We start from the raw sequence: 26,963 nt of genomic DNA, 5'->3' as shown, positions 1-26,963 counted from the left end.
TCTCCTCTATCGGCACTCTTCTTGACTTTAACAAGGTCCTATCCTTTGCTGTGAAATGTTCTAAAACTGGACTGGAAAACGAACTGGACTAGGAAACAACAGTTGCTTTCGCCAGAACCTTAAAGTCATGCAGAGAACTGTATGTTCCAACTCAAAAGGGAAAAACCTGCTGAAACTGTGTGAAAGATGCAGAATTAACAGACGTATGCTGAATTTTGGATTTTTTTATTTCCACTAATTTTACAACATGATTATTAGATTTTCAAAGAAAAGTCATGGCAATTAAAAACATTACATATTATTTTAGGATTGTTAACATGTGAATATGAACTGTGAGAAGTAAGTTGCATCTTTAAAAGCTTTTTTGAAGCCTTTTATGTGGAGTGTGTGCTTTAGTTTCAAACTAGGCAGCCCTCTACTTTACACAACAAAAACAGAACCAAACAAAGCGTGCCAACAAGGGATCTAAGTGTTTGGAATCTCATCTGCCAAGAGGCAAAAAACAAATATTCCAAATATGGCACACCCAGTGAGTCATGTCCACATGAGTCTGGTAACACGTTATAATGGTTTGTAATGCCGTAGATCATTATTTTAAAGCAACCAAAAATAACTAAATCACTCAAATAAAACTCACCCCAGTTTTTCATGTCCTGCAATAAATTTCAGAGGTTTTAACAGTATCTCGCATGCAGGATGGAAAACACAATTAAGGGAGAGCTTCAGGGCCTATCTCTTCCAAGGAAACAGATCAAGTAAAACTGAGAGGCAGGGCAGGTTTCTGGCACGTTGTGGGTGTGGTCCGGTCACATCATTTTACAGAAACAAAACTTAAAGATGTTTTTTAAGTCCTTTTAATACAGCATTTATTGTTTTACATTTTCTCTTACATCTTTACAAATCAAAACAGAACTTTATTTTTTATGTCACACATGTAAATACTGAAATGAAACCCAAATTAAAATAGCAAAATTCATACAGGGCTCCAATTAAATATAAACTTTAGACACCTGTTAGCTTAGCGCAAGATCTGGAAACATCTATAAAGATGTTATAGGAAAATATCAACTTACCACCTCCTCTAAAACTTACATGTTATTTCCTGTTTATTTAACAGCATATATTAACTATTAATGACTTCTGCCACGCATGTGACATCATTTCAACACACTCTGACCTCCGAACATGTTTTTTTTTTATTTCGCACACTTTAGTGTTTAACATTAGTTTAGCAAATTTAAGTTTGATTTTTTTCAATGCTTTAAGTGCACAGGGTATCACTTTTGTCTGGAGTTACCTGGCTGGGAATCTATCTCCTTCCTCTTGAAGCATAAGGTTTGCCCAAGGGCTGAGAACTGTTAAACCCCAGAGCCAGCTTATCAAGTCATGCATCAATTCTTTGCATTTCCTTTAAAAACTCTAGTTCGGAAAAACAACTGGTCCAAAACATGTTATGACAAATACTTTGACTTTGTTTCACAAAAGGAAATTAATGGAAATGGGGACCTCTAGAGGTGTAAAGAAGTCAGTTCTAATTTGAAAAAAAATAAAAATGTTACTCGTTGAAGAAAATATGTCCCTTTTTTTGTTTTCACCAATAATGTAAAGGTCAATCTAAACATGTGTTTTAAGAATCGCTGTTCAGTGAAGAATTATCCTGTTCTGGTTTGATCATCAGGTACATCTCAGAAAATTAGAGTATTGTGAGAAAGTATTTTTTTTGCTCTCTCATTTTAGAAAGTGAAATTTATTTACAGTATTATAAAGATTCATTACACATAGAGTGAAATATGTTAAGCCTTTATGTCTTGTAATTTGATGATTATGGCTTACAGAAAATGAAAACCTACAATTAATTGATTCAGAAAATTAGAATATTATGTGACATCAATAAAAATGATATTTTAAACAAAATGTCAAAATTATGTTCATTTCTATGCACTCTGTATTTGTTTGAGGCTCCTTTTGCATGAATTATTGCATCAATGTGGAGTGGCATGGAGATGATCAGCCTGTGGTTCTGCTGGGGTTTATTGGAAGCCCAGGTTGCTTTGATAGCAGCCTTCAGGTCATCTGCATGATTGGGTCTGGTGTCACTCATCTTCCACTTGACCACACTCTAAAGTTTCTCTCTGGGGTTCAAGTCAGGCCAGTTTGTTGGCCAATGAAGCACAGTAACACCATGGTCATCTCCATAAAGCTTGTCAGCAGAAAGAAACAAGAAGTGCTCTAATGTTGCCTGATAGATGACTGGGTTGACTGTGGACTTCAGAAAACCCAGTGGAACAACACCAGCAGACGACATGGCACCCCAAACCATCACTGACCTTGGAAACTTCACACTGGACTTCAAGCAGCATGGATTATGTGTCTTTCCACTCTTCCTTCAAACTCTGGGACCTTGATTTCCAAATGAAAAGAAAATTTTATGTTCATCTTGAAAAGAGTACTTTGGACCACTGAGCAACAGAATAGTTCTTTTTCTCCTTGGCCCAAGTAAGACACTTCTCAAGTTGTCTCTGTTCCAGGAGTGGCTTGACATGAGGAATGCAACATTTGTAGTCCATGTGTAAGATTTTTCTGTGTGTAGTGGCTCTTGATGTGCTGATTCCAGCCTCAGTCCACTCCTTATGAAGCTTCTTAAATGGATTTCGCTTTACAATCGTCTCAAGGCCACAGTTTTCCTTGTTGTTGTTGCGCATTTTCTTACCACACGATTTCCTTCCACTCAACTTTCTAGGAATTTGATTGAATACAGCACTCTGTGACCAACAAGCTTCTTTAGCAATGACATTTTGTGGCTTACCATCCTTGTACAGAGTGTCAATAACTGTCTTATGGACACCTGTCAAGTTAGCACTCTTCCCCATGATTGTGTAGCCCACTGACCCGGACTGAGAGACCATTTGAGGCTCAGGAGACCTTTGCGGATGCTTTGGGTTAATTAGCTGATTAGGGTGTGACACCATAGGTTTGTAATATTAAACTTTTTCCACGTTATTCACATTTTCTGGGACACTGAATTTTAAGGGTTTCATTATCTGTAGGCCTTAATCATTGAAAGTACATGAAATAATGGCTTGAAATGTTTACCTGCATCTGTGATGACTATTTAATTTCCCTTTTTTATATAAGTGACTAAAAAAAATTGAACACATTTTTGGATGTACTTGTAAATATTTTAGATTCTGAACTAGAGGTTATGAACTACTGCCTAAACTTGAAAAACTGTACAACACTGATTTAGTTTAGTGCTGCCAGCAAGCTAGGAAATAGATGCCAACCATTCCAACCTGCATTCATGGCCGCTAACAATTAGCCAGTCATAGAATTCTCAATGCTTACAAATGCTTTTTATCTTTTATTATGACAATGTTTCTTTTTATTTCTGAGTACCAATAAATCTGCCTACATAAGTAATTTAATAGTGATTGAAACGTCCTTTTATACCCTAGTGTTGTCGGCAGGCTTGACGAGCAGCCTTTATTAATCAACTCTATCAGCACAACAGGGCAACTCAAGAGTTGCTTTCAAAATAAGAGTCTCAAACATTGGCACAACCCTTCATGTCCAGTCTTTCATAAGATAAAGTCACACGCTGACTGTGACTGCCTTTATATGGCAAGATCATTTGGCACAAGAACACACCCCTATTGACTACTTGTGTCCAACCTTTTGCGCAGTATCAACAAATGAAACTGCCATTTAATAAAATTAGGTGAGTGTGTCAAAAAATCCAGTCTATACCAGGATTTTTATTTTCATTATGAAAAGTGCCCTTAGTTTTATTTGATGAGGCTTTTCTCCTGCACCGGACAGATCGCCATTGTGTCAGAGGCTTTGTCACAGCAGTATAGGTAGAAAAATGGCAGAATCTTCTCTGTGAAAGTGTCTTCAAAGGTGTAAATATGGGTCCGAGCTTTTACATCATAAAAAGACACTTGTCCTTCCTCATAGTCCACATACACACCAATTCTCTTTGGCTTCGGGCCAAGGGAGAGCAGCACTGGTGGGGATGTTGACATCCGATAGCCCTGGCCTTTCTTCATGGCTAGAGCCCAATAACCCTGGGCGGTGCTGACAGAGATCCTACCCTTTCTTTTGACAGTAGACTTGGCCACGCCTAGGTACCAGTCATCCTTGTCCCCCACCTGGACCTCCCAGTAATGTCGTCCTGAAGTGAAGCCATCTCGGCCCAGTACTATGACCACGGTGTCGAAGCGGTCAGGGTGGTCCGGAAGTTCTTGCCAGGCCCCCAGATGCCTCACCTGGTGTCTGTCCTGAGAGAGTTGGAGCCATGGATTGGCTGTGTCTGGATCCATGGTGACGTCAACTGCCGACATAAAACAAAAGACTTAACTGCAGAACTTTTTCAGGTGCAAAAAGACAAAACAAAAATGAAATAACAGAAAAAGAGTGAATAATTACCGGAATATTTCAGCATTTTCTTAATCTCTGTAAGAGTCAAAAGAAAAATTCTTTTTTTCAGATTAACACAATCTTGTGGACATTTTTTTGCTTCTCTTTTAAACTTGTTTAAAGGGAAACGTAAGATTTCCTACCATTTCCAGCCAGCTTGTGAATTATTTCACCTAATGTCGTCTCCAGTTTAGACACAGATCTCCTAATCATGCCAACGCAAGTGTCAGTGGGAACACTGGTCTCAGACCAGTCTTTAACAGATGGGGTAGAGCTTAAGGTTGGAAAGCTCTGCAGACAGATGGCAGAAAACCAACATTACAAATAGTCACAAATGTTAATATGAAATTGATGTACATTTAAAATATTTCCATTTAATGTTTATTTCACTCCATTTGGACAAAGTCTTCTTTAAGTAGTCCATATAAGCCTGCATGGGTTTCAAACCCCACTAATTACAATAGTCCAGGCTACAGTGGTAAAGGCATGGAGCGGTTTTCTGCCTCACTTTAGGAGAGCATGTTCCCTGTTTTACAGCTATTGGAAAGCTGTTTCAATTAGTTATTTGATAAGAGTGCTGGTCAAAAACAACACGTTTTTTCACTTTGACGATAAGTAATTTTATTAAAAGTCACCGTGTAAGGTAAAAATTGTGTGTATGTTCAAGACAAGCCTTTGAACCTCTGTTGGTGATTACTCTCATCAGGTTTAATTAATAAGAATAGTTAAGAATAGTTGAGTGTCATCAGCAAAGTGGTGGAAGTGGTTATGTTTTTTTCCTAAACCAAAGGAAGCTTGCACAAATAAAAGAGAACTGGGCCAAGTTTTGAACCCTGAGGAGCAACATAATTCCCCCTGGTAATGCAGGAAGGTGCATTAAACACTATTACAAACAAGAATCTGTCACAAAAATATGAATTAAACCAACTGGCTATTCTCTTGATTCCAATCATATATGATCCAACAGGCATAGCATGAAAGAAAAGGACATTGTCAGTGCGATAAGCATATAATTTGTTACTTAAAGTTGTTTCAGTACTTTGGTGAATTCTGAACTGAAGCTGGACTGAAACTTTTCAAATAATTGTTCTGCAAGTGGATTCAAGGTTTTTTCAAGAAAAATGTATTATGGCAGAAAAAAAGAATGATCTATTGTTTCTCTATTAAATTGGAGACAACATGAGCAATTGTTCATTTTGCTGTATTTTTGGTTGGAAGTATAGTTCTGTAAAACAGAGCCAAACAACTGATTAATTAACTGTATCTCCTTGTAGCCGGATGCTTCTGACAGCTCAACTGCTTACCTTTCCCATTAATTCAGATTTCAGGTCAACATGTCACAAGTGCACATGTTGTGGCTCTAACTTGATATGACTGGAGAGGAGACCATATATGACGCATACTGTGGGTTACATCATAGATTTCATTACAGCCTGATTTGTTTTGACCGGCCAGGCTGGTTGTTTTCCTCCTTGGCAATAATGTATGTGACACTGTTGGCCTTCACGAGACAATAACAATAGATGAAAAGACAAATATCAGAACTGTATTAAATAAAGTACTTCTTACCTTGAGGAAATGAATGTGGTCAGTCCTAGAAACATTTTCCAAGTCTGTGTGCCTTGTCTTCAACTCTGAGATTTCTTGCTCCAGTTCGGTGATGAGGCTCTCAGCCCACCTCTCCGTCTGCCTCTGCTTCTCCTCGATGACCAACACCAACTCGGCCTGAGCCTTCTGGATGGAGCGTACCAGCTCTGAGAAGACCTGCATGCTCTCCTCAATCTCTTTCTGAGCACTGACCTAAAAGTACAAATCACACATTCAAATCTCCATTGATGAAAGAGCATAAGTGCCTCATGTGCGCATGTTTGTGAAAACACACTGCCAACTATCAAATTATTGAAACCAAATGTTTAAGAAAACAATAATATAACATTAGAAGGAAAAATGTTTGGCATTGTATACTGTGTTGTATTAGCCAGGGTAGTGAGTGTGGTGATTACAGCTAAAGAGATTTCCAAAGAATGCTACATAGTGTGACTTACTTTGTTGAGTTCCAGAGAGTGTTTGATCTCATCCACCTTCTTCACCCTGTCCTGGATCATCTGCTGGACGTCTATCTCTGTCTTTTTTAGCAGCGCCTACATAATATCAATTCCCACAAACATCATTGAGGGCAGATGTAAAATTGCAACTATTACTGATAATTTAACTGTAGAACATTTTGTTGCATTTGGTCTGTGAGAGAGGAGCAGGATTTAGAAGCAATCACAGATGGACTTTGTATTCTGTTTTACTATATTCTACATTAACCTGACATGCACCTGAGATGTGGCAGTTGGAAAGTCAAACATCCAATGCTTTCACAGTCAGTGAACACACTATACGTAAACTACCAGGTGACCCAGGCAACTTGGTGTGGACACTGTTACTGAGTCAGATGAATCGCAAGAAGTTATTTAAAAGAAAACAGTATGTCTAAGATATGCAGAGTCGTGTCAGTGGACTATTCAGACTGGAGGAGTGCAGTAGAGAGCAAGACTTTCAGCAGACAACAAGAAGGCTGAATGGCACTCATGTATGTTGTTTGGCTTTATCTTTTTGAGCTTTCAACATCTGTAAAAAGTATTTGCTCTCTAACAGATTTCTTCAGTTTTTACTTTTTGGTCACACTTAAATGTTTTAGATCAGCAGAGAAGGTTACTGTTGTACCGGGTACTTGCATTACACAGGGCAGTCATGAAATTTACAGCTGTCTGTTAGCATGTTAAATATTAAAGTTCATTAAGTATGAGATGGAGCTCTTGGGTTTTTTGCAATTTCTCAAAGCATTGAACAGTCTGACCTTGGGGTGAACTTGTTGGGACCCCCACTACTGGGTGTACTGGAACCTTCCTTTGATGTTTTCTGCTTGCATGTAATCATTCTCTCTGTAAAATTACACACTTTAAATAGTTTGGTAGAGTCCTTATAATCCTTCCCAGATTGAAAGGTAACAACATTTATCTCTCTAATGTTTCTGATGTAGTTTTTCCTTGGTATTATATTAATACACACCCGTGTATTGGTTCATACTTGCTATCAGTTGTAGCATCCATCGTAAGAACCCAGTATAGACGAAAGCATTTTGCCTTTTTTTTCCTACACACTGACAGGTGAACAGGGTGCACTTCATGTAAAAACCATTCCAGTTGCATATTTCCCTACCACTTTTAGTGGTAGGCTACATTGTTGCCACAGCTGCCCTGGGACAAACTGACAGAAGAGGGGCTGCCATACAATAGACACCACCAAACCGGCAACACACCGGTTACAGGATGAACCCCTACCACCTGAGCCACTGTTGCCCCTGGTTTGTATCTATATGTGTTTCTTGATCATGTGTTTCACTGTTGCTCTGCGTTGGATTGGTGAGCTGTCCAGGGTGTACCCCACCTCTCACTCAAGAACCATGGGATATAGGCACCAGGCCTCTCCGGGCCCTGCAAGGATAAGCCGGTATAGACAATGGATGAATGGATTATGGGTGTTAGCCAATGTTTCTCACCTTCTTCTCACTCCATTCTCTCTCCACAGGGACAGTGTAATGTGCCCTGTGGTCAGTCTCGGTGCAGAGGACACACACGCATGTCTGATCTTTCTTACAGAAGAGCTCCAGCAGCCGCTCATGCTTGGGACACATCCTGTCCTCCATGTTGGCCACAGGCTCCATCAGCTTGTGCTTGGTAAACCTGGCGGCGTGAGATTTGAGGTGCTCATCACAGTAAGAGGTCAGACACACAAGGCAGGATTTGACGGCTTTTGGGCGTCCATCGCCCAAGCAAACATCACACAGGACCTCCTCCCAGGGGGAAGATGGAAGAGAAGGGATCAGAGATGTTAGGGAGGTTTCAGGAAGTGAAGGAGAATGTGTTTGAGGTGAGGGTGGAGGTGATGTTCTGAGTGGTAGAGCTTGAGCTGAATCTTGAGGTGATGGTGGGGGAGAGGTTTTAGATGCAAAAAATGGAGGGATTAATGGTGGTAGCTCCTCCCCTTGACTCCCCTTCTCCTCCTGCTTATTTTTCTGCTCTTCTTGCTTTTGTTTCAGCTCCTCCATAAGATGCTGCATCTGATCTTTCTCCAAAAGCCTCTCCTTGTCCTCTTTCACTTTTCTTTCCATTGTCCACTTCTTTGTTTTACCTACCCCCTCTTCCTGGTTTCCCTTCCCGTCAGTGCTCTTAACTCTTATCTGCTTGAACTGCTCTGCAATTTCCCTCAGGACTGTGTTCACGCTTATGTCAGGCCTTTTGTGGAAGGACTTCTTGCACATGGGACACTGATACAAAGGGCTGGTTTTCCAATATCCCAAGATGCAGCTCTGGCAGAAGTTGTGCCCACAGGGGATGGACACAGGATTTGTGAAGACGTCCAGACAGATGGAGCAATGCACCTGCTCTTCAGACAGGTTCCCAGGGGTGGCCATTCCTACACGGCGGAGAGGCAGGGTCATTTTCAACGAACGCAACCAGCCTTTGAATGGGGCATCAGACCTGCTGTGATATTGAGGTTGCCAGGGTTAGATGGCTTTTATTTTCTTTCGGGTCATGTGCATGCACAGTTATGGAACGTATAAAGTGTCAAGGGATCAATTTCTCAAACTTTACAGGACAAGAAAAAAGACAAATGTAAAAATTAGCTGTACTAGATTAATTTCAAGTTGCAGATAAACATTTTATGTTTCTAGGTTTGTTTTGTTGTTGTTGTTTTTATTTTATTATTAAATCGGGCTATGTAAAATATTTTTCCATAGTCCGTCTCTGGTAGGAGATGGCATTTAGTCTTTTCAAAAGGAGACAAAAAAGTATATCACAAGGTGAAGTGATGATTGCTTGTATTTAGAATAAAATCTATAATATAAAATATGTAAACATAATAAAAAACACTCTATTCTCCTCAGTTGGATAATAGTTTTTGTAATCTTGAATGTCTATTTTTATATGTAACCAATAATTGAATTTAATAAATGCAGACTAAACACTCCTGTACACTAAAATGACTGCAAAGTTTTATTTGTAGTTATAGAGTTTATCTTTATTTATTTGCACTTTCATTGAACTTTAAATGCAATGTATCACAGCTGTTTGGAGTCTGGTCTTACTTTTGCTAGTGAGCCCAAAGTATGCGTGTGTGCCGTTCACACACAACTACAAGTTAAAGGCCTCGGCATTCATGACAGTACAGACAGATGTTTTTCCTAAAATACGCTTTCAGCATGTGAACTCGGCTTGCAGGGCCTACATTTAACATCTCTGTTTGTTTGGCATCTACCCACTGTTTTCCTGCGGTCAAATCATTTTCCTGGATTTTAGTGGATTTTAGTCAGCAGTAAACTGATTAAAAAGCAAACCGAAAGTAATTCAATAAGGTCACAGCTTTTCAGACATTGCTCATTAGTTTACTGGTATATAAAAATAAATCCAACAACACCCCGTCCTCAAGGATAGGCACTAAAAATGTTTATATTCAGAAAACAGAAAGCAAAACATTAAAGCAGAACCACAGAGACACTCACCAAGGAGCAGCTGCCTTAAGATTCCACTCCGTGCTGATATCTGAGACTGGTTTTGACCACCTCCAGCTCCCCCAGTACTGACACACAACTCAGACCCGAAAATAAACCTCCCCTCCCAACTGTATCTTTCAGGCTAGATACAAATGTAAGCCTCCTGACCATGGCCTTCTAAACCTCAGGAGGAACTGCCTTTGCTTTCCTATGTAGCGATGCTCCAACTTATCCCCAAGACAGAAGCTAAGCGTTGAAATTGAATCACTGCAATATTACATGGCTAAAGTTCTTATTGGTTCAATTTATATTAATTATGTTGATAATAAAGATAATCTAATCTCCATAGGTTATTGTATTGATTCAGAGTTCTTATTCAGATTCCAAATGTTGAAAATACAAGAGAGCAGGCTTGTTAGCTTAGCATATTTAGGTAGATCGTTTTTATCATAAGATTGTGTTTTTTTTATAGATATTATTTGTTTGTCAGATTTGTGCTACCCTCCAATCTTAACTGTATTAATTTTGAAGTCTTATTCAGGTTCCCATTGTCTGAGAACACAGTAGAACATATATTAGCTCTGTGCTGAGCAGCAGCTACAGCATCATCACACCAGTGCAAATCTATCCTGTTTTTGCTTCTTTTCCACATCTAAATGTTTCAGCTAATCATAAATTTTATATTTGACAAAGACAATTTGTCAGATAGCAGTAAGTGCAAAAGAAAAATAATATATTTAGATATTTTTTTAAATTGAGTTTATTTCTTCAGCAAACAAAACCAAAACAAGTCAACCCTGTAATTATACCCCTTCCTCAAACTTGAATTTGCTGTGATTACCCCAATTTTGTTTGGACAGCTTATTTAAATTTTACTAGTCACACCCAGGCCTGGTTACTATGTGACCTGTAGAGTCAAGAAAACACTAAGAAAGAACGTGTCTGACTATATGAAGTAGGCCAAAAGATCTCAAAAGACAACACAACAAGACTTCATTTACATGAATTACAAGACAGGTGAGAAACAAAGTTTCTGACATTTGTTACAAAGCCATTTAAGGCTCCAGAAAACCACAATGAGAGCTATTATCCAAAAATGAAAAAAAAACAAAAAACACATGGAACATTAGCAAACCTTCTCAGGGGTGACCATCGTAGTGAAAGAGACGGGGCAAAAAATTGCATCCATTGGATAGTTAAAAGGTAAAAACCATACTGACTAAAATAAACCTGGAAGCTTTGGAAACATGTTCTGGTGACTCACGAGACATTACCTTAAGCTGACAGTCCTGCAGTAATACTTCACGGTGAATTACATTATTTCAACATTATTTTGCATTTTTTCTGCTTGTTAACCTAAATTTGGTTCTCTGAAGTCACCACTCCTAGAACAGTGAAAGAAAACCATCTGTTGAAACCAGGTTTATAAATATGTCATTAAGTGACAATCATGTTGTTTCTCATGTGTTCTTCTTTTTTTAGATCAAGGTGTGATGTGTTGTGTTTTAACATCTTTTAGCTTATTGCATGTTGTCAGACTGGTTCCATGCAGAGGATTCCTTTATTCATGGGTGTGGCGATAAAATATTTAATCAAAAAATGTGGTTAATCACAGTTAAATTAATTTCACAAGGGGAGAATACTATTGATATTTTTGAATGACAAAAAATATTTTTTTATATGAAAACTGTTTTTTTTGTATTTACTCTGGTTATTGTTCCCTCATAATTAAAGTTGTTTGATGATCTGAAACAAATATTTGTCACGTAACAGCAAAATCAAAAGAAATCTGTAAGGGGGATTACATTATACATCTTCACAGGACCATCCTCAACCAGAATAACATCTCATCTAGCAGCAAAAACAAAAACAAAAAAAACTGACAATGGAGCTCCAATATGACTGAATTTGTAAAGTTTAAAATTGTGGTGACCGCATATAGACCACAGTCTATAACTGTAACTATATCATCTCCCTGCAAATATGTTATTTTCATTCTTCTGCTTTGTGAGAGCATTGAGGCCTGTAGAGATGTTCTGTGAACAGGGATGTTTGGATGTAAAAGTAAACATGGGAGTGAATGGATTCAGCTGGGATGAACAAAAAACATGGTGGAAGCCAAGAATACCAGTAAGTTGATGAGCATCATCATGACTCATGATGAAAGAAAGTCCCTTCTTCCTGCCTTGACTTATTGGGCCTTCTGCTGGTTAAATATAGTTACTGAACCACATGGTGGTGGACACTGAAGAATTTCATATTATGCACTAGTTGGGAATCACTAAGTGTTGTTATTACGAATCTGAGAATATTATTTAATATTAATATTTTAATATTTTATCAAATAATATTTCGGTCTGTTAAGGGTTGTCCTGTGAATACCAGCCCAGTAAGGCGATGGTATTAGGACAAAATAGAAAGGTGTGAGACGAACTCTGACATTATTGAACAGCATGAACTCTGCACACATATGGAATGAATTCACACAATTTCTTAAAATACAAGAATTTATTAACAAAAATAAGTCAACTCAAAGTCAAACATATTTCAGTTAACAAACTCTTTACTATGCTAAAATAATCCAACTAAACTACCAAGCGGAATTAAAGAATAACAAAGACTAATGGACTATGTACAATATAAACAAGTTGATTAAAGATGATTGAAAATCATGACTGAAGGAGTGATGCAACATTACCATGCAATGTTATTTGCGTTTGAGAACCAAGGATTATCTTGAAGAATCTGGAAATGAAGTTAAATTAGTCTTGGAACTAACTTAGGCAATAATCAGCAAACATTTAGACAACCATTCACAATGCAAGATCAGATAAATTATTTTAATAAAATAATGTTTTAAATAATGATCTGCTGAATAAAACCAATCTTCTGGATGACTAATTCTCAACAGTGTCTCATTAGCTGCCTTTATTTATTGAAATAATATTTGAAGAAATATTATTAAGGGAATATTTTGGAAAAGAGCCAAATCTTTCTGGAGAAATGGGGCTTAATGGTGTTTACTTAGTTATCAAATTTAGTAAAATGATGTTAGGGACACATTATTTACTGGATTGAAAACTAAACCTTTCTGGGTAAAGATTATTTAGCACCAGAATCAAACACACACCTTTAAAAATACCATTAATAAAAGGGTTAAAATGCATAATTGCGGACGGCGCGTTATCATCAATATTCTGTTTAAAATCACCCTTTAAATAAAGTTTGTCTTAACATTAAAAACATACAAACAAAGAACACAACCTGAGCATGTGTTAGGGTTTTTATGACTTTTTGTTTTGTTAATCACTCATCTAAGTGCTTTTCCCTCCTTACATGTTACAGGAAGGGAGATGGTCACAAGAATGAGTTATGCTTTTATTCTTTTATTATTTTATTATTTTATCAGCAACATCTAGGGACTGGCACCAATCCTCACTCCTTTCTCTCTGCTTAAAATCAAGACACATGAACCCTAACCTTACACACACACACCCCCACCTTGAATGTTGTTTGAACTGTGTGTGAGCAAGCATGTATAAATAAAGAGGGAGGAGTGTTAATACTTTGTAGTTTTGCACTGCAGAGTGTGACCTACCCTTGCCGCAAGTAAAACTGACTCTGTGTCGTTCCTTACCTCTGAGTTGACTAAATAATACCTATCAGCACGTGTGCTGCAGATAGCCTGCTAGAACCAAGATAGCTGAGTTCAACACAAACAAAACCAAACTTCATAAAATAAAGTTTGTTTAGATAATTTCATCCTAAATATCTCTCTATTACTCTCTGCCCAAAACACTTGAACCTCATGAACTGTGGTGAGGAATGTTGTCCAAGCGACGATGAAGTTTGAAGAAGGTATCCACAGTGAACAATGACCTCCTTAGCTGTGGGGGGTTGAAGGTGCTCTCGGAACAAAGGATTAGCTTCCCGCTAACCTCCAGCTGTGGATGAAAAACGGCTCGTTGTGTCCGCCAACCACACTGTACGTTAACACGGCAATGGGGTCTGTGCTGTCTTCCTTCCAGACTGGGAGACCGCTCCGCTCGGCTTCATAGAGACCGCTTCTCAGTAGGGAACTTCTCTGGGACAGTTTGCTTCTGCAGGCCTCAGAGAGAGAGTCAGGCAATGCTTATACCTCAATTTACCCTTTTTATGAATGAATACCGGGTACACAAACAGTTATTCACTCATACTTAACTTGTGCATATGATCGCGTGATCTTATGACACTCTTGGATCCAGTTGAAGAGTTTATGTCTTTTTGCCAGCAAAGAGACATCAGCGCGCTTGTCTCTCCGGCCAGCCTCGCAGCGGAGTCCTGGGTGGAAGAGGTCGGCTTGTTGGAGAGGGGGTCCTCTTATTCAGACAGAGGCATCATGGGAAGTCCGTAGTTACCCCCGATTCCTAAGTTGTGCCGGAAGTAGGTTAATGCAGTTTATTTTGAAAGTTCCAGAAAAGTCTGTACCGGAGTTTAATGTTGAAATCCATGGCTGTGGGTCCCAACACTAAGTGACATCCATCGTGCCAAATTTTAACGACTCAGATTTTGGTGATCGAGGATCAAGGTCTTCCCAGAAAATGTCACACAAATGTCCAAAAAGTGAAAATAATCAACTGTTGAATTATTTTAAAAAGTTAGTGAATATAGTTTGGAAGCAAGACTTTTGTTAAGTCATGACTTCTTGGATGTTGAGATGCTGTTTAGCTAAAATTAAGGCCTACTTCTAGCAATGCCCAAATTTCAAGGTGTGTTTAATGTTCCTACAGCTCTGAGATCCATCACACTTACAGAGACTTCCACCTATATGCACACCCTTTCTTCCGTTTCACATTTTGTCAAATTACAACTATAAACCTGAATATATTTTTTTGGGATTCCTGTGTGACAGACCTAGACAAAATAGCACATAATTGTGAAGTAGAAAGAAAAGTTGCGTCCATCTTTCCATCAACACTGCTGAACGTTCCTGTCACTGCTAAAGAAAAACATTCCCACAACATGATGAAGCCACTACGATGTTTCCTCTTGGCGATGGTGTATTCATGCTTAAATGAAGTGTTAATTTATCTCTACACAGAGTGGGCATGTGGACCAAAAAGTAAAATTTCTTAACTTCCTCTTCTGATCAGAGCAGCTTCTTCCGCACATTTGCTGTGTCCCCTACATCTGTCTTCCTGCTACTCTTCCCTTATGGCTTCACATGGCGGGATTTTTTGCTCTCGAGAGAATTTCCGAGATTTCCCGTCTGACATCTGAATGTTCGTGAGTGAAATCTCTTCATGTGTTGTGGGTTGTGCTTGCTGTGTGGCTGGACTCCACACACTGTAAGACCGAACTTGTTAGATCAACATTTTCTCAGGTTTTGAAAATCACCCAACAATTTTGAAATCCTGCCATGTGAACCAGGCATTAAGGGCAAATATGTGAAGTGCTTAACTAATAGCTGTCCTTTCAATTGACAGATTCTCCCACCTGACCAGTGAATCTTTGCAGCTCTTCCAAAGTTACCATTGGCCGCTTTGCTGCTTCTGCCATTAATGCTCTTTTTGCCCAGCCTGCCTGTCTATGTGGACAGTCATGTTTTTGTTGGGTTAAGTTGTGCTGTACTCATTTTATTGCGATGGATTAAGCTATGCTCCATGTAGTGCTGGAAGCTTGGGCCTTTGTTTTATGACCTAATTCTGCTTTAAACAACAATCTTACGCACCACACACCATATAAAATAGGTTGAAACTATATATAATTTTTTTATCTTACTTATGCGCTGTTTAATGTTTGTCTACCATGTTAAATTCCAACAAAATAAACTTATAAATTTGTGATCGTAGTGTAAAAAATTGGAAAAGTTCAAAGTACATTAATATTTTTGCAAGGTACTATATGAATGTAATAAATGCTGCAGTGCATTTTGTGTCTTTTGATGTCTTCTGGTGCAAGCCAGATTAGTTTAATCTTTTACCAAACTAGGAATAAGGAAAATACATTTTTACTTTTTCAGGGGAGATCATCTTTATTTGAAAACCGCAAAAAGAAGTTACAAAAATAATCTGCTTAACATCCAAACCCCATAAAACAACCAAAGCCCAACTTGCGGACTTTAATATACAAAGCCTACCATGATTCATAGCTACTGTTAAATCAAGCTTTAAATGATGAGACGATTGCCACAGCTAATTATTTATCATTGTAGACATGTTTAGTTAAATCAGAGATGAGAAAAGGAACGTTATGATTAGTGAGAGGGACAGATGTTTTATCATAAAGTGTTTTTACATCTGATTTTATCTCTTTTATAGTTCATACATCAATATGCTATGCCATTATATTGCTCTCAACAGTTTAAATGACAAATGAGACCATGATAAATCATTTACATGTTTTTTCCATGTATAATGTGACATTTGTTGTGTACAATTCAGCTGAGTAACAAACACATCTGGTACAAGAAGAATAAAAATATAGAAGAATAAAAAAAACACAAAAGATTGTGAGATCATATCTTGTCTGCAGATCTGGCCTCACAGACTTTCTAGTTCTAAACATGGTCATTCTAAAACTTTTATTTTATACACCATGTTTTACTGCATGTACGGTGTTTTCTGTGGTGATATTTAATGTTTTTGTGTCAGACATACCTTTTAGAATTAAGTCCTAAACATTGAAGTTTATCTTCATCAAACCATAATACAATTTTCCAAAAACTTTTGGGAGTCCCAAAAGTTTTTTTTTGGTGAGAAAGCTTCGGTGTAAATCTCTACTCTTTGGCCCCGACATACAAGGAATACGAGAGAATATTTGACACATATTAAACCAAAACCTTTCCTTGGAAGAAATTACTGAACCTAAAATCAGATTTATCAGATTTACTACTGATGAAGGTGTGTAAAGAATGACTGAAGGCTGGTATTGAATCAAAAGCTGCAACTGCAAAATCCAAGTTTCAGGGTCTACACACGATGCAACCAGGTTATTGCACCTTTTTCATATACCTTTTTTCAGATTCAAAACAGTTGTTTCTTTTCATTTAAGCTGAACAGGATAAATGTCACACTAAAGGTGAAAAATAGTTTGAAACGATTTATCACGGTCTCATTTTTAACATCACAAAAACCCAGCATTTTAACTGGGGTGTTTTACTGCCAGTGTACTGGCTAAAGTCTCTGACCAGTCTTTCCTTCGGCGGAGTCGCCCACACTGGGATCTAATGTGTGCCAGGAGCTTGATTTGATTTTATCCAACAAGACTGAACACAGTTAAATGTAACGTGCAAACAAGTGACATAAACTCTGAAGACAAGATGACTTGTTAAAAAAAAACAAAAAAAAAAACACCAAGCTCTTGGTCTGGTGATGATTTGCTCTCTGACTGATTTAGGTGTGTTTAACTTGAGTTATAATCAGAGGTGAGATGTTTTTCCCGTCCTGGTTAACGCAGGGGCTGAAGATCGGGTAGACGCTCTCGTTGAACTTATCCGTGAAAGTGTAGAGATGCTGACGCGTCTTCACATCGTAGAAAGAAAGCTGGCCAGCCTCATAATCCAGGAAGATTCCTACTTTACTAGGATTGGATGGCAGCATCAAAGGCAGGCGAGATTCTGCGAGTGCTGTCACCTCCCCGTTCTTCCGCCACAGGCACCAGAAACCCCCCTCGGGGTTCAGCTTGATTTCGCCCTTGCGGCGAGCCGAAGAACGGGCCAAGCCGAGAGTCCAGGCAGTCTTACGCCCAACCTCCACTTCCCAGTAGTGCCGGCCGGAGTTGATACCCTCTCGGGCCAGGACGAAGGGGGCCGGGTTGAAGCGTTTTGGACCCTCAGAGTGGGAAGCCTTGCGCTCTTCGTATTTGACCTGCTGACCATCTTCAGACACTACCAGGTTCTTTTGGGCTGTGGTCGGGTCCAAAATAACTTCACCTGGAGACAACAAAGGAGAATTAAAAGGCTGGTTGAGCATTTTTTTCACAGTTAAACCTAAATCTTAAATTCAACTCTCTCTTAAATGAACATCTGATGGAATGAAGTGGCTCCATCTTGTGGGCGTTCAGGAGAACTGAACATCAGAGTGGCCAAGAACCTCAAGCAAAATGTTTTGCAGTAACACATAAAATCATGCAGAAAAAAGCTGAAGGGGTTACTCACTTGCATAGTTCTGCATCTTCCGGAGCTCTGAGAGGAAAAGGACAGAAAGACAGAATGTGAGGGAGAATAATCATACCAAGTCAAAGCTGAAGCAGATGGCTCATGCTGGTGTTAAATATGTAGCTTGAGTGTAGAGCTGTAAATACTCCATCCATGTGGTGCCATCACTCAGCTGAGCCTGCACGGCTTTGCTGCAGCGTCAACGCGGCCTCCATCTGTCCAGTCATCTTGTATGCGTAAAAGCAACAATGAATCACTCTTCTATTCTGGAGAGCACATTCACTGACCTACATATGCCTGATTTGGAATTTGCATAGAACATGTTGTCTGTATCATCCAGGGGATTATGGAGTTTACTGCATATTTGCATAGAAACCAACATGGGAACAAGGCAAAGGCTGTAAAATCTAAGAGTTTAAGGTCTGATAAAGACTTCAGAAAGCAACCAAAGATGATTCAATGTTGTTGATTTTATTCTTTGATTTATTGGCTGTTTCTGAATTTTCTGGTAGAAGGCATTCATACATCTTGAAAATATATAACATTTTGTCACATTACAATCCAAAACTTCTATGTATTTCACAGGAATTTTGCATGACAGAGCAACACAAAGATGAACTTAATGTAAAGTATAAAAAAATATATACATGTTTTTTTGTGTGCAAATAAAGACCTGAAAAGCAGGGTGTGCCTTTGTATTTAGCGCCTGAATCAATATCTAGAACCTTTCACTGCATGTACAGCTGCAGGTCCTTTGGGATATGTGTCTGGTAGCTTTGTGCAGCTAGAGACTAGCATGTATTATTCTGTGCAAAGTAGCTCAAAGGCAGTCAGATTGGGTGGGCTGTGTCTGTAAACAGAAACTTTCCACAGATTCCTAACTGGATCTGGACTTTGGGCCATTCAAAGACATCAATATGCTTTAAATTAAACAATTCAGCTGTAGCTCTGGCTGAGTATCTTCCCCTGTTTTAGCAACATCCAACAACCTAGTAACTCTGACCAGCTTCTCTGACCCTTGTTAAGACCACCACCCCCACAGCATGATGCTGCCACCACCATGTGTCACCTTGATTGGTAGTGTGTTCAGGTCGATGTTCAGTGTTAGTTTTCAGCCAAACATGGCTTTTTGCATGAAGACTGAAAAGTTCAGTTTTTTCCTCTGACCAAAGGACTTTCTTCTGCATGATTTCTCTGCCGTCTACCTAGCTTGTGGCAACCTTTAAATGGGAATTAATGGGACTTTTGTCAGCAATGGGTATCTTCCGGCCACTTTTCCCAAAAGACCAGATTTGTGAAGAGCAGAGCTAGTTGTTGTAGAGTTGTGATTGTGTCACGACTCTACAACAGATTGTGTCAATATCGACTGCTCGTCAAGAGTTGCCATGGGTCTCTTGAATGCTTCCCGGATTGATGCCTTCCTTGTCCGGTCTCACCATTTAGTTGCATTTCCACGTCTTAGTAGGTTTGCAGTTGTGCCATACTCGCAGAGCACTGTCCATTTTAAGATCTATGCGAGATGTCCAGAGCTTGGGATGTTGTTCGGTGACATAACCCTGCTTTAAACAACAACATTGATGTCTGTGGTTGCAATGTGACAAAATGTGGAAAACATGAATGTTTTTGCAAGACACTGCATATATGATATTTACTAATCGCTGTACAATCTAAACCATGAATAAAAACATGCTTATTCAAAGTGATCTAAATATCAGTCTCATTACAATTTTCTTCATGTGACCTGAAGTTTGTACTGTATTCGTATTAGTCCCTTTTAATCTTTAGTGTTCATTTCTAACTGGTTCAGCTCAGGATCAGCCACACACAGCTGCTGCTCTCTCACCTTTTCCATACAGCCGCTTAAGTTCGTCCTGGAACTTCTCAATGAGGCCGCTAACAGAGGAGCGGAGGGTCCCCAGATAGATGTCAGTGTTTATGCTAATCCCTGACCAATCGGAGGGTTCGGGCGAGTGGGACAGCATGGCCATGTTCTGTGTGTGGAAAACAGAACACATGGGTTTATGTATGAGAGATGAAAGGAAAATTTAATGAGCCTCAGGGGAGAAGGAAGTTTACAGTAAAAAAGAACAAGCTGCACTAAATACGACGGCGTTGACCTTATTTACTGCTGTCCTCTTCGATTTAGAAGATTAACCGAGAAAAAACACGTTTGTGGATTTTATATTTTTCACCTTTGCTTTTCCACTGCGTACAGTAGTCCATGCTGCTAACTTCAAAGAAATCTATGAACAATACAGTTTCCATTTTCTACACATTAAAAGTCTGGGAATAAAAGGGTCGGGGAGGGCTAACAGGCTCTCTCGGTTCAGAGAGGCTTTTGATGTTGTGTCTCTGAACTCCTAAAGCAACCACAGCTGATGATCCTCCAGATAGCTGGCTCTAACAATATTATTCTCTCCATATAGGATGATGTTTCATGGCAGTATAGCCCACACTTATCAAACAATTTTCTTCATCAAAAGAGGTCTATGTGATCTTGTGATTTACTGGAAAGTCTCGACTACCTGAAGGAAGACCACTTTGTCCTTGGTGTGGGCGTGAGCCTCCAACTCGTTGCTCCTCCTCCTCAGCTGGCTTAGCTCGTTCTCTAGACCCCTGGCCAGCTCCTGGGCATGGCGCTCTGCCTCCCGCTGCCTCGTGGCGATCAGCTCCACCAGCTCTGCCTGACTTTGCTCCACCAGCTTCTGTAGCTCAGCATACACCTGCCAGCTGTCCTCAAGCTCTTTCTGAGAGCTGGCCTGCAAACACATTAATTGTTGTCTTTTGAGACAGCGAAGAGACCCAGACAGTGTGACAGTGATGACGACAGTGTTATGACGATACAAACTGGGTCTGGACAGGCTGGGGAAAAAATACTTAAGTTGTGGAATAAAGATAATATTCAGGGTTGAGACCGTCATGAAAATGTTGTTAGCAATATTTCATAATGAATAGATGACATGAGTTTAGCCCAAGACCCTGTGGACACGACAGAAATCTATTGAAAACATGATTGTTCTTCATTTCTGTTATAACATCTACATGACAATGTTTTATTTGAATGAAGATAGCATTTATACCTTTCTTTTATTTTTTCAGTTAAAAAAAAACAACTTTGTTTTTAACTTTTTTATACCAGATTTACCTTTTTTGTATGGACACAGACAGGAACTACAATCAAAACTTTTCACAGTATTTGTCCTTGTTATGCTAACTTTCTTAATTTTATTTATTAAATAAAAAGTATTTTAAACAGACTGACTTCAGAAGCTTTAAAGATTAGAAATTTATTTTTTCATATTTCTCTTCCCTCAAACCCGATTCAGGTTTGGTGTCTCCTGATACGTGACATGAGAAAGGCTGTATTCTTCAAAAATTAGAAGGGAATGTATGGAATATAAAACCAAAACTAAAAAGTTATTAAAAACAAATTCATCTTCCTCTCTGCAGTTGCAACCACAAGAAAAGTGTGTCCGTTGAATCTGGTTGAAATTGAACCACATAAATCTGGTCGGTCAGGGTGTGAAACGTAGGCTTTGGCATCACTAACCCCTTATTTTCTTCATCAGTCACCGAGAGCCAGTTAATGTTCAACCAGACAGGCTGGTTGTGTTTTCCCCGAGCTCACCTGCAAAACCCCACCAGCTTCTCAATCTAAAACGTCTCTCTGCAGTAGTTTGAATTTCTTGATTCTAATTACATCTTCAATCCACAACAACAGTTACACATTAAAAGCTCAATTCAATTCCATTCAGTTTAATTTATATAGCATCAATTCACAACATGTCATCTCAAGGGAATTTACAAAATCCATTCAATCAAATAATTGAGATTTCAAGTCGGGCACATACATTCCAACTAATCCTAACTACCAAACAGAGCAGTCGGATTCAGTTTATAATTTAGATTGGTTAAAAAGTTTTTCTAAGAAAAATAAAATCTAAACCTATTATTTATGCTTTTAGTAACCATAAAAGTATGGTTTTCGTGAGGTCCATGTTTATTTGCATCATTTGCTCAGGCCACAAACAGCAGAATAGACACACACACACACACACATACACACAAACACACACCTCACCCTACAAAAAAGGGGTCTGCTGTATTAGGACCGTGTTTTGGCCACTATAGAACTGACCAGTGGGTCTACGGACAAGTCAGTGTAGTAAAATATACCACAAAAGGCCCTAAATAGGCAACATAAATAAGTACACACACAGACGCATAGTGTTTTTATATCTTTATAAGGACTGTCCATTGACTTCCATTCATTGCTATAGCCTAAGCATGACCCTTACCCTAAACCTAACCTAAACTCAGTTCATATCTTAGGCCTAAACCTAACCATTTACCCACATAACCAATTACCTGTTGTGAAGACCAGGTAAAATGTCCACACTATGGTGGTGTCCCATTAGAGATTGATCTGCGCAATGTTATATATACATGCGCGCGCACACACACGCACGCACAGGAGTGTGTGCAGTAAACAAAGACGTTGAAGACATCCTGGTCTGTGGTAACTTGACCCTTACTGTATTTGACAAAGAAAAACATGAAGCAAAGAGTTTCAATGAACTTGCTACCTGTTTTACCAAATCAAGAAAATATGTAGCTAAAACGGAAATATCAGAAATATTATATTATAATATTAAAAATATCAGTTTGATGATCAGCTTCCTCTTGTGGCATTTGAAAAGGAGTACGGACCATCTAAAGCCCAATTACGGTTAGTTTCTGGGATTTGGCTCTTTCAGTTGTCATGGAAAACCCTTCAGGCCTTTATTTCTTCTCCTATAAAGATACAATTTACTTCTGAGCATTCACAGGCCGAAGCAGTATGTGAGAAAACAAATGGAAAGCCTTTATGCCGGTCCCACCGGTTGGACGGCCTCAGACGTGGATCAGAGTTTGTGTGTGAAAGAAAAAAACAAACCAGACCAGCTATAGAGGAATGGAGGAATGACTCAGATAAGGACGACGGTGGGGGAGGGGTGGGGGGGTGGGGGGGTGGGGGGGGGGGTTTAAAGTAAAGAAGTTTAAACTAGGCATGGTCCGATATTAGATTCTCACGGTAGGGTACCCTACAGTACAACAGTATCGACAGAAAAAAATAAAATTAAAACATGTGACCTGATTTAAGTGCTATTTTTAAAAGCACAAAAATAACAAATAAAATCAAACAATAAAAACAAATCTGCTAGAATAATATTACATATAAATTGTAATGATTTCTGTAGCATTTATTTATTGTTACTTTGCTTTTGATTACACACACTGTAGCAAAAATACTGGAACAACAGCTTAGTATTTTAGTGTAATTTAGTAATTCATGTGCCTATTGTGCAGACGGTTATACCGTTTTGCTAAAAAATGGGGTTTTTAAAAAGCTCGGGTAGACCCGGCAGCTAGCCAGTTAAAGTTTTCCAAAAACATTACCTTAGTAAGAAAGATGGGTGGCGCTGTTTTAGTTTGCCCTCCATAAATGTTTAATTTCATGTTTTGTGTGACCAGAAATATTTCCAAACATCCAAATGTGTTTTTCTTTGAAGTGATGGAAAACTGTGGGAGGATTATTTTAGCCAGCGTTCCAGTGGAAAGATGTTGGTTTTTATTACACAGGCATGCACTAACAGAGTTATTTAGTGTGCAGTGGACGCACCTTGATAACCTTGATGGATTGCTTGATCTCCTCCAGTTTCTTGGCTCGCTCTTTGATTAAGTGTTTCAGCTCTGACCTCCTCTTTCCCAGGTTACTCTGAGAGAGAAAAAAAGAAGAATTGTGTTTTTTTTTAAATCACCCATCATTCAACTAAAACACAAAACTGTTTTTTAAAGTCTTCAATGTTTCATTGTGTATACAGTTAATATCAGCGGCAATAAGGCACCACTATCTTATCTTTTTTGATCTTGTCTAATTGGCGGGCTGAGCACTTAAACTGCATATTTCAATCAGTAACTTCAGGATTACATAAAACACCTTCTCCTAGAATAAAAACAAAATGGCCACAGCTCACCATCTTTTTCTTGAACTCGTGGTCGATGGCGATGATATCGTGGGACTTGTGCGTGGCCTCTGCGCATGCGGTGCAGATGCACGTGTGATCAGTGCGGCAGTACACCTCCAGGAGGCGTTCGTGCTTTTTGCAGATCTTTTCCTCCAGGTAAAAGGTGGGTTCAATCAGACGATGTGAGATCAGAGCCTTGACCTAGGGCACAGTTTTGGAAGGAAATATAGCTATTAAGTTTGAGTGGACAAATCGAGACATGAGAAGAAGTAGAAGTAGGTGTGTAAACAGACCTTCTTGTGATGCCTTAAATGGGCCTCGCAGAAAGATTCAAGGCAGTTCACGCAAGACTTCATAGCCTTTAATTTTCTTCCGATGCAGAAATTACATGGAACATCACCAGGCTGTGCAAACTCTCCAGTATCCTGCCTTGGGGAGCTGCTGTGGCCTGTGTCCGAGCCCGTTGTCAATAAGCCCCCTCGTGAGGGGCTTTCCGAGGCACCTCCAGAGACTGTCAGGCCCTGGAATTGGGAGAATATTTCAGCCAGGACCCTGTTTACGCTCATCTCTGGTTTTCTGGAGTAGCTCTTCTTACACATGGGACACGAGAACTTCTTGCTGTGGTCCCAGTAGCCCTGCAAGCAGGCCTTGCAGAAGCTGTGACCGCATGGTGTTGATACGGGCTCTACAAATATTTCTAGACAGATTGAGCAGGTGAACTGGTCCTCAGAGAGGACCCGGCCCCCCAGAGAGTTGATGTCTGGAAAGTAGACGAAAGAAAGGGAAAGGCTTTAAGTCTTGAGCTTATAGCCTATAGCAATGGACAAATTCTGGGTTGTTCTTTTGACACTTGCAGTCATGGTGACTAATATAATTCTGTCAGGGGACTACATGAAAACTCACAATAAAATATATCTATATCAGTATAGTACAAACATTAAATTTTCTCTATTGTTTAACTTCAGATTTTTTTTCAAACCTGTTGAGATTATAAGGGCTCCAAATGATTTGTACCTTCACCTCATTCAACTTCTTTCTATTTGGTTAAAACCTTTTATCATTTAATTACAATAAACAGGTTGTTTTCTACCCCCGTACTTCAACCAATGCCTTTGTTTAGTTTGCTTCTCATGTTAGTTGAATATTTTCAATGAATCACACAGACTAAAAAAAAATATTGAAATGATCAAATCACAAGAACAATGTTATTTAATTGTGTTGACTCTTCTGAAATATGACAGATTAGAACTTCTGGTCTGGTCTAGTGGGACATTTATTGGAGTCACGTATTCATATTTATTTTTTACAGATGACTATTAGTAGATAATAGAAAATTATTTTAAACTTTGTTGGCCAAATCAAGAATGGATTCTCTCAGACTCTGGCTGAAACGTTGCATATCTGGTGCAAAACCTGTCAACGTACAGAATAGTGAAATAGCAATGTGAATCAGATCCTGCATTTAAACTCTGTTACAAATATTTTATCATATAATAATCCAGACAGATGATGATATCCTCTGTAACATGAGGTTATATTGTGCTGTTTTTTTGTTTTGTTTGTTTTCTGCTATTTTCTGAGCAATCCAAGCAAGTGAAGCCCACACAGCAGCCTCTCTTTTGTCCTTTTCCAAACTCTCATATTTTTCTTTAACTTGAAACTCTCCACATTAACCCCTAACAGTGGGTGTGGGACCACACACAGTGTGCATGTCTAACCGTTCACATGCTGTTGAACATCTTATGACAACTTAGACAGCTTAAACCATTGATTTTGCACAAGAAATAAGCCGTATTACCTGAATACATGTCCTGATACTCATAGCTGCAAGTCTAACACATAAACAACCTGATCAATAACAATGAATGATTATTAAGATAAATATTAACGCGATAGTGGGGGGAGGTGAAGCTGCACACGGGAACATGATGCATGAACAAATAAGATTACAAAGACGCCTTGTTGATGAATGACCTGTGATGGCCACACATACAGAGGGGGAAATCTGTTAAAGCAGGAATAAGGAAAGGCATGGCCTGTATTCATAACAGATTATGTTACAGGAATGACGTGTAGCAAAGGGCACAGAGCAATCTTACTTAACTGGGGTTTTTTAATGTGTCACTCTGTCCCGTGGTGGGTGAGACTATCTGAGGAATGCAGACAATCAGGACCTTCTACCCCTGTAGATCCTGCTTTAGCTTCAGGAGGTAGACACGTTTATAGACAAAACATCCACTGCTGCTTGTGTTGGTTTTTAAACTACATGATCAAACTGTGTGTCAATCAAGACATTTCTAAGACACAATCTTTTAATTCCAGGCAAAACCATCTAATATATTATTGAGCTTCTAATACATATTCACTATATCCCACTCAAAGAAATTTTTTAAAACCTTTGGAAACGTTTTTGTAACAACTGTTGCCATAAACAGTTTTACAATCACATGAAAACAATAAAACGCAAGAAAACCTCTATATCAAAGCAGGACTTACTCATGTTGTTTTTTTGTTTTTTTTCTCTGATGTGGAAAACTGCAGTCCTTTACTCCAACTAGTCTCCTCTAAGTCTAAGACCAGCAGGTGCAGAGCTCTTCCTGAGACCTGAAGTGGACCCTCCCACTTTCAGTGTGACACACCCAAACTTGTCTTTCTTTTCTTATCATGGCGGAGCAGAGTCAATATTCCAAGCCCTAAAACCAGACAAGTGGTTTGTGCCCTGTTTGAATAGTACTTTACCTATCAAGAAACACCACTATTATTTGTTGGTCAGTGGCTGGTGGGTTTTTGATCCTTTTATTAATTTCTTGAGAAAAAGTGGGGGTGGACGTACACAGTTTTAAAATCACTTTTTAAC

At 39.0% G+C, this 26,963-nt stretch overlaps 1 protein-coding gene across 1 annotated transcript; it reads right to left on the bottom strand.

Annotated features, from left to right (window-relative positions):
- Positions 1–209: 209 nt before the first annotated feature.
- On the bottom strand, positions 210–26,720 carry LOC124880343. The gene is made up of 15 exons (XM_047385387.1): positions 26,603–26,720; positions 24,400–24,866; positions 24,116–24,307; positions 23,761–23,856; positions 20,624–20,857; positions 19,942–20,089; positions 18,099–18,125; positions 17,350–17,873; positions 9,971–10,047; positions 7,967–8,951; positions 6,465–6,560; positions 5,989–6,219; positions 4,563–4,710; positions 4,429–4,455; positions 210–4,333 (listed from the first exon to the last, which is right to left on the bottom strand). Exons 1-15 carry the CDS (start codon positions 26,604–26,606, stop codon positions 3,786–3,788), a joined length of 3,804 nt encoding a protein of 1,267 aa, XP_047241343.1. The 5' UTR covers positions 26,607–26,720; the 3' UTR covers positions 210–3,785.
- Positions 26,721–26,963: the final 243 nt, after the last annotated feature.

This window comes from Girardinichthys multiradiatus, chromosome 14, assembly GCF_021462225.1.
Source record: "Girardinichthys multiradiatus isolate DD_20200921_A chromosome 14, DD_fGirMul_XY1, whole genome shotgun sequence".
NCBI classification, from domain to species: Eukaryota; Metazoa; Chordata; class Actinopteri; order Cyprinodontiformes; family Goodeidae; genus Girardinichthys; species Girardinichthys multiradiatus.
The sequence above is the reverse complement of the archived record's forward strand: the minus strand, read 5'-3'. Positions and strand labels throughout refer to the sequence as shown.

Coding starts and splice junctions, on each gene's coding strand:
- LOC124880343 (XM_047385387.1), bottom strand. Junction 20,090..20,623: donor ACAAAGTGGTCTTCCTTCAG/GTAGTCGAGACT, acceptor TTCCACACACAG/AACATGGCCATGCTGTCCCA. Junction 18,126..19,941: donor TAAGCGGCTGTATGGAAAAG/GTGAGAGAGCAG, acceptor TTTTCCTCTCAG/AGCTCCGGAAGATGCAGAAC.